Raw genomic sequence first — 13,337 nt, 5'->3', positions numbered from 1 at the left:
TCCCATTGACTGGAATTTATTATCATGTCAGCATAACTCTGTTGTACTATAATATGACCCTGAAATTCATGCTCATGAGCACGCCAACATACCCTATCCTTCCGCCAAAAATAAATTTCACAAAAATTAATCAACCACGTTAATTAAAGGGGGAAAGATCATACCTTAGTTTGGTATGACACATAGTTTCATTTTATTCACTTTAAAGAAACGAAAACGAGCCTAAAATTGCGAAAAACACTACATTCGTGAACAACGAACCGGAAGTATTAATTGTGATTTGAGGCCTGTAAATAGTAGCAACGGTATGTATGTAACGATGACAATAGCATCCAAATATCGACAGTGCACGGTGGCTGTCTGCGGTATTGGAAGTGTCCACTTAAATTCGCAAGATATNATATCGACAGTGCACGGTGGCTGTGTGCGGTATTGGAAGTGTCCACTTAAATTCGCAAGATATATCAATCTATCACGCCTAGCAATATTTCACAGAAGAATGACGTATTTAACCGATTTGATAACGCCATACACGTCATTTCGTAATCAAGACTGGTAATTGCTATATAAATCAGAGGCTCTGTGGGCTTAGCAGGGAGTTGACAGGGAGCCATATTAATCAACGTTTCCGTGATTTGTTTTAAGTATTATTAATTTGTTCTACTCTCACGCGATCATTGATAAACGCCGATACTGAATGTATATGCAGCTATAGGGCGGCCCGACGGTACATTGTAGTAACGACCGCATTTTGTTCCGAGTGTCTTTGGAGAACTTTAGCATTATTCACAGTTTTCACGTTTCATTGATAAGGGTATATTCACAAAATCTCTGTATGCGATAAATACTTATACATTATGTACATCAAATTTTTTCCCCCCAAATAACCAAAGATATTAAACACGACCAATTGAAAACGCGAACATACTTGTGTTATTTATGAGCACAACCAATCTCAGACAGGGGTTACTAGGCGAGCTTCAAGTAGATCCCACTCAGCGCTAATAAGTAGACCACTGTATTATTTATACTATTTGTACCGTTTGTCAATAATCTGATTTGATTACGTTGCGGAACAGCAACCGCACGTGACCTCGCGCTTGAACTCTTTATAAGCGTGACATCCCTAGCTACATTATAATAAAGTGAAGAATGAGTGAGTGAAAACGCAATTATATTAGACGTCTATTATAAAAAAAAAAAAAGGTCTTTAGGCTTTGGGGAATAAACATGAAGGGACGGGACACGGGCAGTGCAATGTATAAATATCGGAGACGAACATTATAACAAGAAGGACAGTTAGCTGTACAAGTATTTGGACCTAAACTGATATATTGAGGGTAATACTTGACAATTTTGAGGGATTAGATCAACTTTCGGTAAAATACAATCATTTGTGCTTGCATTTTTACCGAAATACCAAAAATTGATTTAAACCTCTAAAACCTCTAATATTACACAGAACACATCAGTTTATAGGTCTAAACATATATGTAGCTAAATTGTAATGCATTTTCAGGTCCCTGCGCTACCTAATACAGCACTGATTGGCACATGTATTACATTACGGTACCAGACAATCCGTCATATACTGTCTACAGACAAGCTTTGGTGTCATGAGTTCTATAGTAGCCGTGATTCTGTCGAAGTCATACAATACAGTAAAATTATTCCCTAGTCAATAGACGAACATAATCACTGTTTATTACGTCTGACATCAAACGCCATTTTACCAATATAAATTGATTGACTGAAGTTTGTCTCCAATGTTTCCCGCTCTCCAGACTTCAGTCTCGAGAACTACTGGTTTAAAGCGAATATTCTTGTAACTCATCAAATACGTGCAAAACGCTGATGTGAACTTCGGATAGGTCATATATAGTCACTCGCCCCTACATATTTGTTCGGTTGTGTTACGTTACTATAGGAACATAGGGATGGATGTAATTTTGTGTAATTATCTCCCTTGTATTACAGGGTATCCTTTGGTAGTAAAGGGTCCATGGTGGAGACGTGGATTATCGAGGACTTTCAAGAACCGGAAACGGACGGACAGATCTACCGGAACCTGGTCAATAAGAGTAGCGAGTGCAGGTATGTTTTGCCTAATAAACACCATGTACTACATGTATACGTTAATGTACAATGTATGCTTCTAATGCAGTTAATACACACGTAGAGGTGAATATTTATTCATAAAAAGTACAGTTGCCGGGAATGTAAAGATAAGACATGAATTGTGACCCTGATGTTTGCTGCGGAAGTTCTCCCACAGTATTGGTATTTGGAGATGTCTTTGATAATGGTTGTACTGTGGTTGTTATCGGTGTGTCGTCCAGTTTTTGGTTTCCGGTGTTTTGTGTCCTGATGTTTATTTCATTTCCTGTTTGGGAAACACGTGTCAGTAACGACTTATCATTACGGTGTCTCACAGATAAAATTTACAATTTGTATGTCGATATATCCTGAAGCCGGAGCTGTGCCATCTGACGTATTCTATACTGCAGTATCTGGTGATAAGCTCGTTCGAAGCTGCTGTGCATATGGATCTTATACATTTTTATCTGGAAAATTTGACACGAACAGATGATTGGTATTAAAACCCGCGCTAAATAGAAATTCAATTTAGTCGTGGTCTCGCGAGAGTTTTATTTCTTGTAGTTGTGGCACTTTATCTGATAGAATTGGTGTTGTGAATGATTGGTTACATGCAGTCGGTGACAAGTCTCGTAAACTCTCGTCGTGGTGAGTGGCAAACGGGACATTGTTTAGTCTCAACCGTGCTCACATTATCAAAGCATTGTTACAATGCAGATTACGAAAATTTCATCATCTAAATTCTGTATCCAATCTCATTCCTAGTCAGCGTTGAGGCCTCCTTACCTTTTAATGCGTTTCACCCCCGCCTCCGAGGAGCAGGGAGGGTGCAAGTTTTGCAAAACTTATAAATTAGTCTCGAAATAATTCTTTAAGTACTGTTTGTCTCACTGCGGGGCAGCCCTTAGTCAAAAAAATGATTGGCTGGACATGTCTATCCACAGGGATAATTGACATTCCTTTATACAGAAATGTTAATATATGAAAAAATCGTTCTAAAATCAATTTGATTTGTTTTTTCATTTTATTTACAATCGAGGATATTTTTAGAATAAGGTTATTTTTTCATTAGGAGCGAGTTTTTAATTAGCAGTAACTCGGCCTACATAAATAGATGAAATTATTTTGACAGACAGATACTTGTTATTTATTTAGATAAAGAAGATGTATTAAGATATCTTGTTTAAACCTGGAGATAGAATAGTATGCGTCCCCTGAGAGGCTTGAACCACCAACCTTTCGGTTAACCACCGAACGTGTTACAAACCTACTGCGCTATCACGACACAACAAAAACAAGAAACAAATGGATACTGGTACGCCCCGGAGAAGATATAAATTCATATCTAGGGGCAAAATGTAAAATGTTCATATATGTTTATATTGTATTTTGCCTACCGCAACTATGTCAACACTCGCCGACATTTTAGTCACATGACTTTGACGTTGAAGAGCGTGTCATCATCGTCGAAGCCTCTCCGATGTAACGTTTATATACAAAACAGTTCTTTATGTGTTCTTCTTCTATGCAGACTCTAAGCGTGCCTTGCTAATGGAGGTATTTTTATTTTTTTTATTTTTTGTGAAACGTTGAATTGGCAAAATCCCTCTGCCTGTATAAAGGAATATATGAAATATATAGTATCTGGTGTCAAAATCAACGATTAACAGTTTTGTGTCCTATAATGGTTTCCAGATTTCCCTAATTGGTTGTTTCATTCGGAGGTTGAGATCGATGGTAGGGACAATCGGGAACCGTCGGCACTTTCCGTAAACGAGAATCGTATACGGAAAGTGCCGAAGGTTTCCGGTCGGGGTAGGGTTTGTTCAACTACCGTTCTTCATTCACAGCTTGCCGATGCCAGGGCTAGCGACGTCATTATCTGTGGTGTGTTGACATGTTACAATATACTTTGGAGTCCTCGACAGCCAGGTGACAAGTCGTCCTCAGGAGCGCAAAAACTCGGCCTGATAGCCATTACTGAGAAACAATTATAGAAATGAGATTGTTTTTCTATATCGAAAAGCAATCTTAAAATCAATTTTCTTTCTGGGGATTTATGTTGAATGTGAGAAATGAGAAAATGATTACTTTGTTCCTCGTTGCCAGATCTCTGGAAAATAGAAATTCTAGATACACATCTCCGCATATCGCACGGGCACGCATGTACAGGATCTGCACCAGCTGTTGAACGATTTTTGTGTTGTAGGACAATTATAAGGTCACATTATTAAGCTTCTCCTCGAACTTTTCAATGATCTTTTAGATATTAAGGTTGCCAAAAATACTTCAAAAAAAAACAAAACAAAAAAACACCGAACAACTGTCTATCAGTGAGATTGAGATCTTTCTGTTTAGAAACGTATCAAAGCGGTAGGCAATACACTTGTTGTTTACATTTTACTGAACTTAAGCGGAAGATTACACTGTTTTCTACGTGTTTCCGCGCTACATAAACCTCGCCCCCTTTTAGTCATTGGGCCTTCCTGCTTCCCGAGGCTGGAAACGGCACCCACAGCCAATTAAAACCATGTACCTTTGCATAATAACATTCCTACGCCACAGCTCTGCCAGGCTAAACATCGGGTCTCCTCACAACCCACAACAGGAAGTGAGTGCTCATAGGGACTACTGTTGGCAAATGTCCATCCGCTTCAAAAGACACAACACATTTTATCTCAAGTATGCCAAGGAGGGGTTCAAAGCTAACTTAATGCACATTGATTCATTTCTACTTTTCATAAATAGCTTGATTAAGGAAACACTGTTTTCGGTGTTCTATCAGGCCGCGGCGAGATACTTGACAAGTCTGCCTTCAGTGTACATACTGATGATAGATATACAACAGGTTCTGAAATAAGTACTGCCAGCATTTATCATGACCAGTATGATCACCATGCCCTTTTTTTACTTATCAAGAATATTTTAATGCGGTGTATCCTTGAGCAAGATACTTTAATCCGCTTGTTCCAGTCTACTCAGCTGTAAACGAGTACGTGGTTGGGCAGTGTTGGGAATTGTTGAATGCTAGTTGTGAGCGCCGAAATGGCAGAACCGGCTGTATGCTCCCCGGGGAGTTGAGAAAGATATTGGCTGGTTGTAAAGGCCCTATAACCACGGATAACAATTGGTGAACCGCTTTGAGACGACCTTCGAACTAGGTTGTGATAAAGCGGTATATAAATACAAATAATCAACAATTATATATTGTTAAGATGCATTTTGTGTAACCGGGAAATACACAAGGCGGGGATTACAATCGTATGAGACACTTGCTGATCGAGGTCCGTGAGTCCTAACAATAACGTAATTGTCAGTACAAGGTGTCCGTCGAGTCGACAACAATAACCTAATGGTCTCAGACCACAATCAATTTCCCTATATGTTCTTACCAAAGAAAAATCATTTAAAAAATGTTATATGATTCTGCTCGAAACCTAATCATTATAACTTTTGTTCACTAATCCAAGACACATTTGTAGTGAGCTGGAAAAGTATTCATGACTGGAATTTTTTAAATATAATTCTAATCATGTCAGCATAACTCTGTTGTACTATAATATGACCCTGAAATTCATGCTTATGGGCACGCCAACATACCCTATCCCTCCGCCAAAAATAAATTTCACAAAAATTAATCAACCACGTTAATTAAAGGGGGAAAGATCATACCTTGGTCTGATATTACACAAAGTTCCATTTTATTCACTTGAAAGAAACGAAAACGAGCCTAAAATTGAGAAAAACACTACATTCGTGAACAACGAACCGGAAGTATTAATTGTGATTTGAGGCCTGTAAATCTGAGCAATGGTATGTATGTAACGATGACTATTGCATCCAAATATCGATAGTGCACGGTATATAAGAACCTCGAACTATTATTAAACACCTTTTGCTGAGACTGTCTCGTTAAATGTTGAAGTCTGTATTTCCGGGTTCCGGGTTCAGGGTCACTGCAAGGTGTCAAGGTCAAGTCTCACGATGTTGCTTGCCATTACATTCACTTCATGGCGACTGAATATTTTGGTAATATACATGTGTCAAGGCTTGACAGTATGTTGTGATCTAAAGTCATAGAAACAGGTCAAAGGTCAGTTAATAACGATTAAGCAAAGAAGAATAACGACAGTGCAGACAAAGATTTTTTAGGGCGATCCGCACCTTTGTCAAGACAGAAACATAAACAGTCACTATGAAACAGTAACACAACCCAAAATGCCTTACATATCTTTATATACCTTTATATATCTTAACTGTTTAGTTTGATGATGATGGTGATGATGATGATGATGATGATGATGATGATGATGATGTTGATGTTGATGATGATGATGATGATGCCGATGACGACGATGACGATGACTCAGTTGAGAGTGGTGTATTTTTGTTTATGCATATTTATCAAAATCCTTGAAAAATATAGGTTTTGAACAACTAACAGAACGTTTTTCTCGTCAGATTAAATTTAGAAAGATCACGTGTTCAATTTTGAGACAATCGTACCTGTCCTGTCTGAGAATGCCATTTTTTTTATTTCGTCTTATTACCATACAATGACAGGAAGCACATCGTTGATCTAATTGGTCTAAATGGGCCGAGGAAAGATTTACTGAACATATAGCTAAATATAAAGGTAGGATAAAAGAAAATTGATAACTCACTTAAAACATATTCTGCATTTCTCAAACATGGCTAGGTATTGGCAAGACAAGTGTTGGTAGCTCAGCCAGCTTGGGGTTATATAGCTTCGCGTTATGGCTAGTGGCAGATTCTATTGGACTTTATGGCCTCGTCTGCCAATCAGCGCGGGGCTCGACCGACAAAACAATCTATAACATATCCCTGTTCATTTGTTTTAATGGATATTATGTTTTATAGCTTCATTTTCTAACTACATCTTTCAATTATTCTAGAATGGCGGCGTAAACCGACTTTTTATCATGGTTCATCCAGCTGCGCGTGTCGGTGTGCTAATGTGCATACCTGTTTTATAGATGGAAACGACTTGTAAACGACGCAGAAAGCTTTCTCGGTTTTTCCGTTTTTCAAAATACATGAGGACCGTAATGGGTACACATGTTTCTGTCAGAACGTGGAATGTCGGAGGGACATATTTGTCTGTTTGTGAATCGGCTTTTTTAATCGTGTTACTAGCCTCCCACGTAAACACGCGGAATATGTATCATAACGCGTAAACAATATACTTAGACAAGAGGCCTATCGGGTCTGTATTTCTCGCCCATTCTTTTGTTATTTGAACTAAACAATGCCATTTCCGCTAACTTTAGATCTTGGTAACCATGCCAGATTAACTTCAAATGACAAATACAATGACTGGCCGCTTTCTTTGATATTCGGTTAAATATGATCTGCCTGAATCCATAAGTTGTCGATAAATGCTCTGCTTATCAGGTTACATGGTGCCATTTCGGATTTTAAATCAGCTGAAAGTAATACTAGAAAATAACAGCACCTGTATAGGACCATTAGCCTGGTGAAAAGAGAGGAGAAATTGAATATGTCGCTTCACATGACAGGTGGCTGTCTTCAATCATGAAATGATCATACATTTGTATATTTTGTCTTAACAGTCATGAAAGAATTGAGAAGAAAATATTTCAGTCAATCAGACTCCAGAGCAACAAAAAACTCGGAGGACCTCTGCTCTTTTCCTTTACCTTGGGAAACATTGTGCTTGTCCCTGACAGTGGGTGAGCTTTGAGCTTGTCCCTGACATTGGGCGAGCTTTGTGCTTGTCCCTGACATTGGGCGAGCATTGTTCTTGTCCCTGACATAGGCGAGATTCGTGCTAGTTCCTGACATCGGGGTTTTGTGCTCGTCCCTGACATGGGAGAGTGTTGTGCTTATCCCTGACATGGGCGAGCTTTGTGCTTGTCCCTGACATTGAGGTAGCATTGTTCTTGTCCCTGACATTGGGCGAGCATTGTTCATGTCCCTGACATTGGGCGAGCATTGTTCTTGTCCCTGACATGGGGGTAGCATTGCTCTTGTCCCTGACATTGGGCGAGCATTGTTCTTGTCCCTGACATTGGGCGAGCATTGTTCTTGTCCCTGACATTGGGCGAGCATTGTTCTTGTCCCTGACATTGGACGAGCATTGTTCTTGTCCCTGACATTGGGCGAGCATTGTTCTTGTCCCTGACATTGGGCGAGCATTGTTCTTGTCCCTGACATTTGGCGAGCATTGTTCTTGTTCCTGACATTGGGCGAGCTTTGTGCTTGTTCCTGACATTGGGGTAGCATTGTTCTTGTCCCTGACATGGAAGATCTTTGTGCTTGGCCCTGACATGGGCGAGCAATGTTCTTGTCCCTGACATTGGGCGAGCATTGTTCTTGTCCCTGACATTGGGGTAGCATTGTTCATGTCCCTGACATTGAGCGAGATTTGTGCTTGTCCCTGACAAGGGCGAGCTTTGAGCTTGTCCTTGACATGAGAGAGCTTTGTGCTTGTCCCTGACATGGGCGAGCTTTGTGCTTGTCCCTGACATGAGCGAGCTTTGCGCTTGTCCCTGACATGGGGGAGCTTTTTTATTGTCCCTGATCTGAGGGATATTCGTGCTTGTCCCTGATATTGGGGGGCTTTGTGCTTGTCCCTGACATGGGCGAGTTTTGTGCTTGTCCCTGACAAGGGCGAGCTTTGAGCTTGTCCTTGACATGGGAGAGCTTTGTGCTTGTCCCTGACATTGGGCGAGCATTGTTCATGTCCCTGACATTGGGCGAGCATTGTTCATGTCCCTGACATTGAGCGAGATTTGTGCTTGTCCCTGACAAGGGCGAGCTTTGAGCTTGTCCTTGACATGGGAGCGCTTTGTGCTTGTCCCTGACATGGGCGAGTTTTGTGCTTGTCCCTGACAAGGGCGAGCTTTGAGCTTGTCCTTGACATGGGAGAGCTTTGTGCTTGTCCCTGACATTGGGGAGCTTTGAACTTGTCCTTGATATGGGCGAACTTTGTGCTTGTCCCTGATCTGAGGGAGCTTTGTGCTTGTCCCTGATCTGAGGGAGATTCGTGCTTGTTCCTGACATCGGGGTTTTGTGCTCGTCCCTGACATGGGAGAGTGTTGTGCTTATCCCTGACATGGGCGAGCTTTGTGCTTGTCCCTGACATGAGCGAGCTTTGTGCTTGTCCCTGACATGTGGGAGCTTTTGTATTGTCCCTGATCTGAGGGATATTCGTGCTTGTCCCTGATATTGGTGGACTTTGTGCTTGTCCCTGACATGAGACATATCTTTGCTTGTCCCTGACACGGGAGAGCTTTGTGCATGTCCCTAGCATGGGGAGCTTTGTGCTTGTTTTTGGTACTTTGGAGCTTAATGCTTTTCCCCTAGCTTTTAGAGCTCTGTTCTGGAACATCCGGAGGTGTATGGTTGTCCCTGATATTGGGAATGCCAGTGTTTGTCACTTACGTTGCGAAACTTGGATTTGGAAAAGATTGTTTTTGTTCCTGATCCTGGGAAAGTCTATGTTTGTCTAAGGATTGGTTCTGTTACTTACCTTGGGAAGGGCTATTTTTGACGAGACACACACCAATAAAGCGGGGCGTGAAGAATCGTGAACGAGCCACTGCAATCAGACATATAAAATGTCTGCAGTTATTCTTTTAATCTGAATTCTTCTAAGTGATATTAGCTCTTCCTCCCCCGAGAACTATACTGGGAGAGATGCCAACCGACCATCAACCTTGTTAGTATGTTGTCTACGGTATACGTACGGTGCGTGTACTATACACTGACTACCATTACAGACCAACTATACGTTTGTAACAGAGACCCCGTTATCACGTAGTCCAACATGTTGAAGTCGAACCTAGTTCCAGCGGTTCACTGGTACAATACACTGATTGAGCCTAGTACAACTGACTATGACTTCAAAGTCATATTCGATGACCTTGTTGGACACACAAGCGGTCTCTCCCTAGAAGTTCAATTTCTGGTGTAAAGTATTTTCTAAAGACTTAAATTCCCATCATTGTTGGTATTGCACTGCAATACTGACCTTGTTGACGTCATCATACAATACATGTTTATATCAATCCTGCCAATAACAAGGGATGTTAGTCGTATTGTCTTTTTATGCCGAGGTTATTTCTGTGTTGATTTTTTTAAACCTCTCGAGTCCTTATTTTGAGTGACAGGAAATTATACAAAATAGCAGTGTAATGTGTTTAGAATTTCTTATCTCGAAGTGTGTTTGTTTTATCTTATCTGTCAACTATGATAACTTTACTGACATGTACTGTACTATCGTGTGGTGACGGGATTTTCTGTTGGCGTAGTGGATAGTGTACTCGCCTTTCACCAAACAGCCGAGTTTCGATTCCGGATCGGATTTAAAACTTGTTGGGGTCACTTTCACGACAACGCAGGTTTTCTCTGGGTACTCCGGTTTCCTTCCGCATGTATGCACCTTGCGAGCCATCATCGAGACCAACAAGAGTGATTATAATTTTAGAGCTGATAAAAAATTGTTTTGTAATTGTTTTAAAATAAATAAAGTTTCTATTTATATATGTACATCTCAATGTCTGTTACGCCACGATTTCTCACCTCCGGTAAGATTTCTCGCCCAATAACATTGAGCCAGATCACTTTAAAAAAAGACCCAGATGTTAGTTATGCCTAAGATGTTTTTGAGGATATCGAGGTCGGATTGTTCTGTCATACTTTCACTTAAGTGTGTGATTATAATCGTATAAACACTAATGTAAATGTAAGTGCCAGTTATTACATCATTAAGGCCGCGAATTAGCGCTGAGTGCAATATCCGGTACAGCATTCACAAAAAAACAGGCGTTGCTAGTATAGAAAGTCGGGTGTACATAGGTAGCGCTCACCTGTCTCCATTAGTTACAAACAAAATCGGGTATAGGCGGCGCTCACCTGCTTTCATTAGTTACACAACAAGTCGGCCCTGATGAAATCATTACAGTGACGCTGATTGATAGGTATTACGTAGTATACATTACGGTTCCCACTGGTTCTTGACTCTAATGCTCTCCTTATGCTTCCTCCTGCGTCAACAGGTTTTTATTTTGTTGATGAAAGTAGTGTTGGATTTAGAATAACAAGTTGTTTTGTGCAGCAGCAATAGCAGGCAAGGCCGAGTTGGAAGCGGACATGATCAGTGTCCTAAAAGCAAAGAAATTTGTCCTTGAAGCCTTATGATCAGTGTCCTTGAATCCAAGAAGTTTGTCCTTGCAGTGTCCTTTAAGCTTGTCCTCGAAGCCTTATGATCAGTGTCCTTGAATCCAAGAAGTTTGTACTTGAAGCCTTATGATCAGTGTCCTTGAAGCAAAGAAGTTTGTCATTGAAGGCTTATGATCAGTGTTCTTGAATCCAAGAAGTTTGTCCTTGATGCTTTGCGATCAGTGTCCTTGAAGCCAAGAAGTTTGTCATTGAAGCCTTATATTGTAGCGGACATGATCAGTGTCCTTAAAGCAAAGAAGTTTGTCATTGAAGCCTTATGATCAGTGTCCTTGAATCCAAGAAGTTTGTCCTTGAAGCCTTGCGATCAGTGTTCTTGAAGCCAAGAAGTTTGTCCTTGAAGCCTTAGATTGTAGCGGACAAGAAATGTGTCCTTAAAGCCTAGAAGTGCGTCAGTTGTGCCTAAGTTTGTGGCGGACAGGATCAGTGACAATTGGATCATAACAAACTTTCCTAAGGGGCATAGATAAGTGTCTCTGAGGTCATAGGTCAGAGACAATGGGGATCAGGGCTTTAAGAGTCCTTAAAGTTAGTTAAACTTCTATTCTCATGCAGGGAAACTCCCATCATATTCTTACAGTTTAAAACGTCTATCAACAATAAGAGATAACACTATGTTTCCTTTCTGATAAATGAAAGCGCGTGAATTATTGAACTATTGTCCAATTTTAGTGTCGTTAATTAACATAACCACCGGGTCGCAGGATCGAGGCCTACGTGGGGCAGTCCTCAGGTACAACAGAAGGTCGGTGGTTTTTCTCCATGTACTCCGGCTTCCCTCAACTATTAAAATCTAGCACGTCTTTAAATGACCATAGCTGTTAAAAGGACGTAAAACACAAACAAATAAAGAAACAAAACCGAATTGCTAGGATTATAAATGATGCATATTTGAAGATAACATTGATTAGCAAATATATTAATGGAATGAACCATTCCGATACTTTCATATTATCATGTATACTTGTGTATATTTTTAATAAAGTTGCCTATCCATGGCCCTGGGATGGTTACTCATGAAATACGCCACAGGGGAATGACGCTCCTCGTAATATACATCCGTTTTCTTGTGTTAATTAGCACTGTAACATATTGATAATATTGCTGCATTCGCAACACCTCTTCACGATGAAAAAGTGCACAAAGGGAGACAAACACGACGTTCATGTAACGATCGATTAGTTATTATGTAACAGTCGGTAGCGGTGTTCTATAACACAAGTTAAATTAACTGAATATATGGGTAGGTTTGCTACATCTGTCTCTATAAACCCATTTATCGTCTGTTTTGTCTGACTCGTGTACTATTGCCCCGCGTTTTACGCCAATTCAGGCTGAATAACGAGAAAGCTCATCTCTTCGAGGAATGCTTGCTGTGGTAATTAATGATGACTATCGGCTATTTTTGCCTTCTGTCATGTTTCGTTAATGAAGCGCAAGCGGTTCGTTACCATGTATACCGGTGTAGGAATTTAGTACCAGGTTTACTGGTGTAGGGATTTAGTGAAGGATGGACTGTGGTTGGGGTCCAGATGAGCAAACCACTCCGCTTTATTTTCTTTCCGTCAAAAATATTTCACTTACGCCGATGAATTGTTATAATCTGCCGAATTATAAACATGTAACGAAAAAAAAATTAACACTTTTGAAATACGAACATTACTGACGCTAGTGTTTCCACCAACAATATATTGGTACGATAATCATTTGGTTGGGGTGAGGTGGAAGGGGGAAGGGGTGGAGAGTGGTATTTGTGCAAATATGTGTTATAATCAACAAAAAGTTGCACATTTTATATCAACGTTCGAAAAGAACCACAAAATGATAGGACATGTTACATTACTGAGGGCAGATACTTGGTCTGTTTTAAATCCACAAGTGCCGTTAAAATCTGTTCAGTTTCAGAATAGGTAACAACTGAAGACAAAAATGTAAAGAAAAATCGTAGGGATGTAGGGATATTTTGCATGTTGGAAACGTTGCAACGACGAGATAGGGACAGTGGACCCAGGGGG

The 13,337-nt window shown here is 40.4% G+C and overlaps 1 protein-coding gene across 4 annotated transcripts in view; it reads left to right on the top strand.

Moving 5' to 3' along the window:
• LOC110445208 overlaps positions 1–13,337 on the top strand; it is a 106,093-nt gene that overhangs the window by 16,539 nt on the left and 76,217 nt on the right. For all 4 annotated transcript variants that reach the window (XM_021489705.1, XM_021489713.1, XM_021489710.1 and 1 more), the window contains exon 2: positions 1,978–2,094. In XM_021489705.1, coding sequence (XP_021345380.1) covers positions 1,978–2,094 — 117 coding nt within the window. The remainder of the gene's footprint in view (positions 1–1,977; positions 2,095–13,337) is intronic.

The sequence above is a fragment of the Mizuhopecten yessoensis genome, unplaced genomic scaffold (assembly GCF_002113885.1).
Source record: "Mizuhopecten yessoensis strain PY_sf001 unplaced genomic scaffold, ASM211388v2 scaffold2111, whole genome shotgun sequence".
Classification (NCBI taxonomy): domain Eukaryota; kingdom Metazoa; phylum Mollusca; class Bivalvia; order Pectinida; family Pectinidae; genus Mizuhopecten; species Mizuhopecten yessoensis.
Note: the sequence above shows the minus strand (reverse complement) of the source record. Positions and strands in the feature narration are given on the sequence as shown.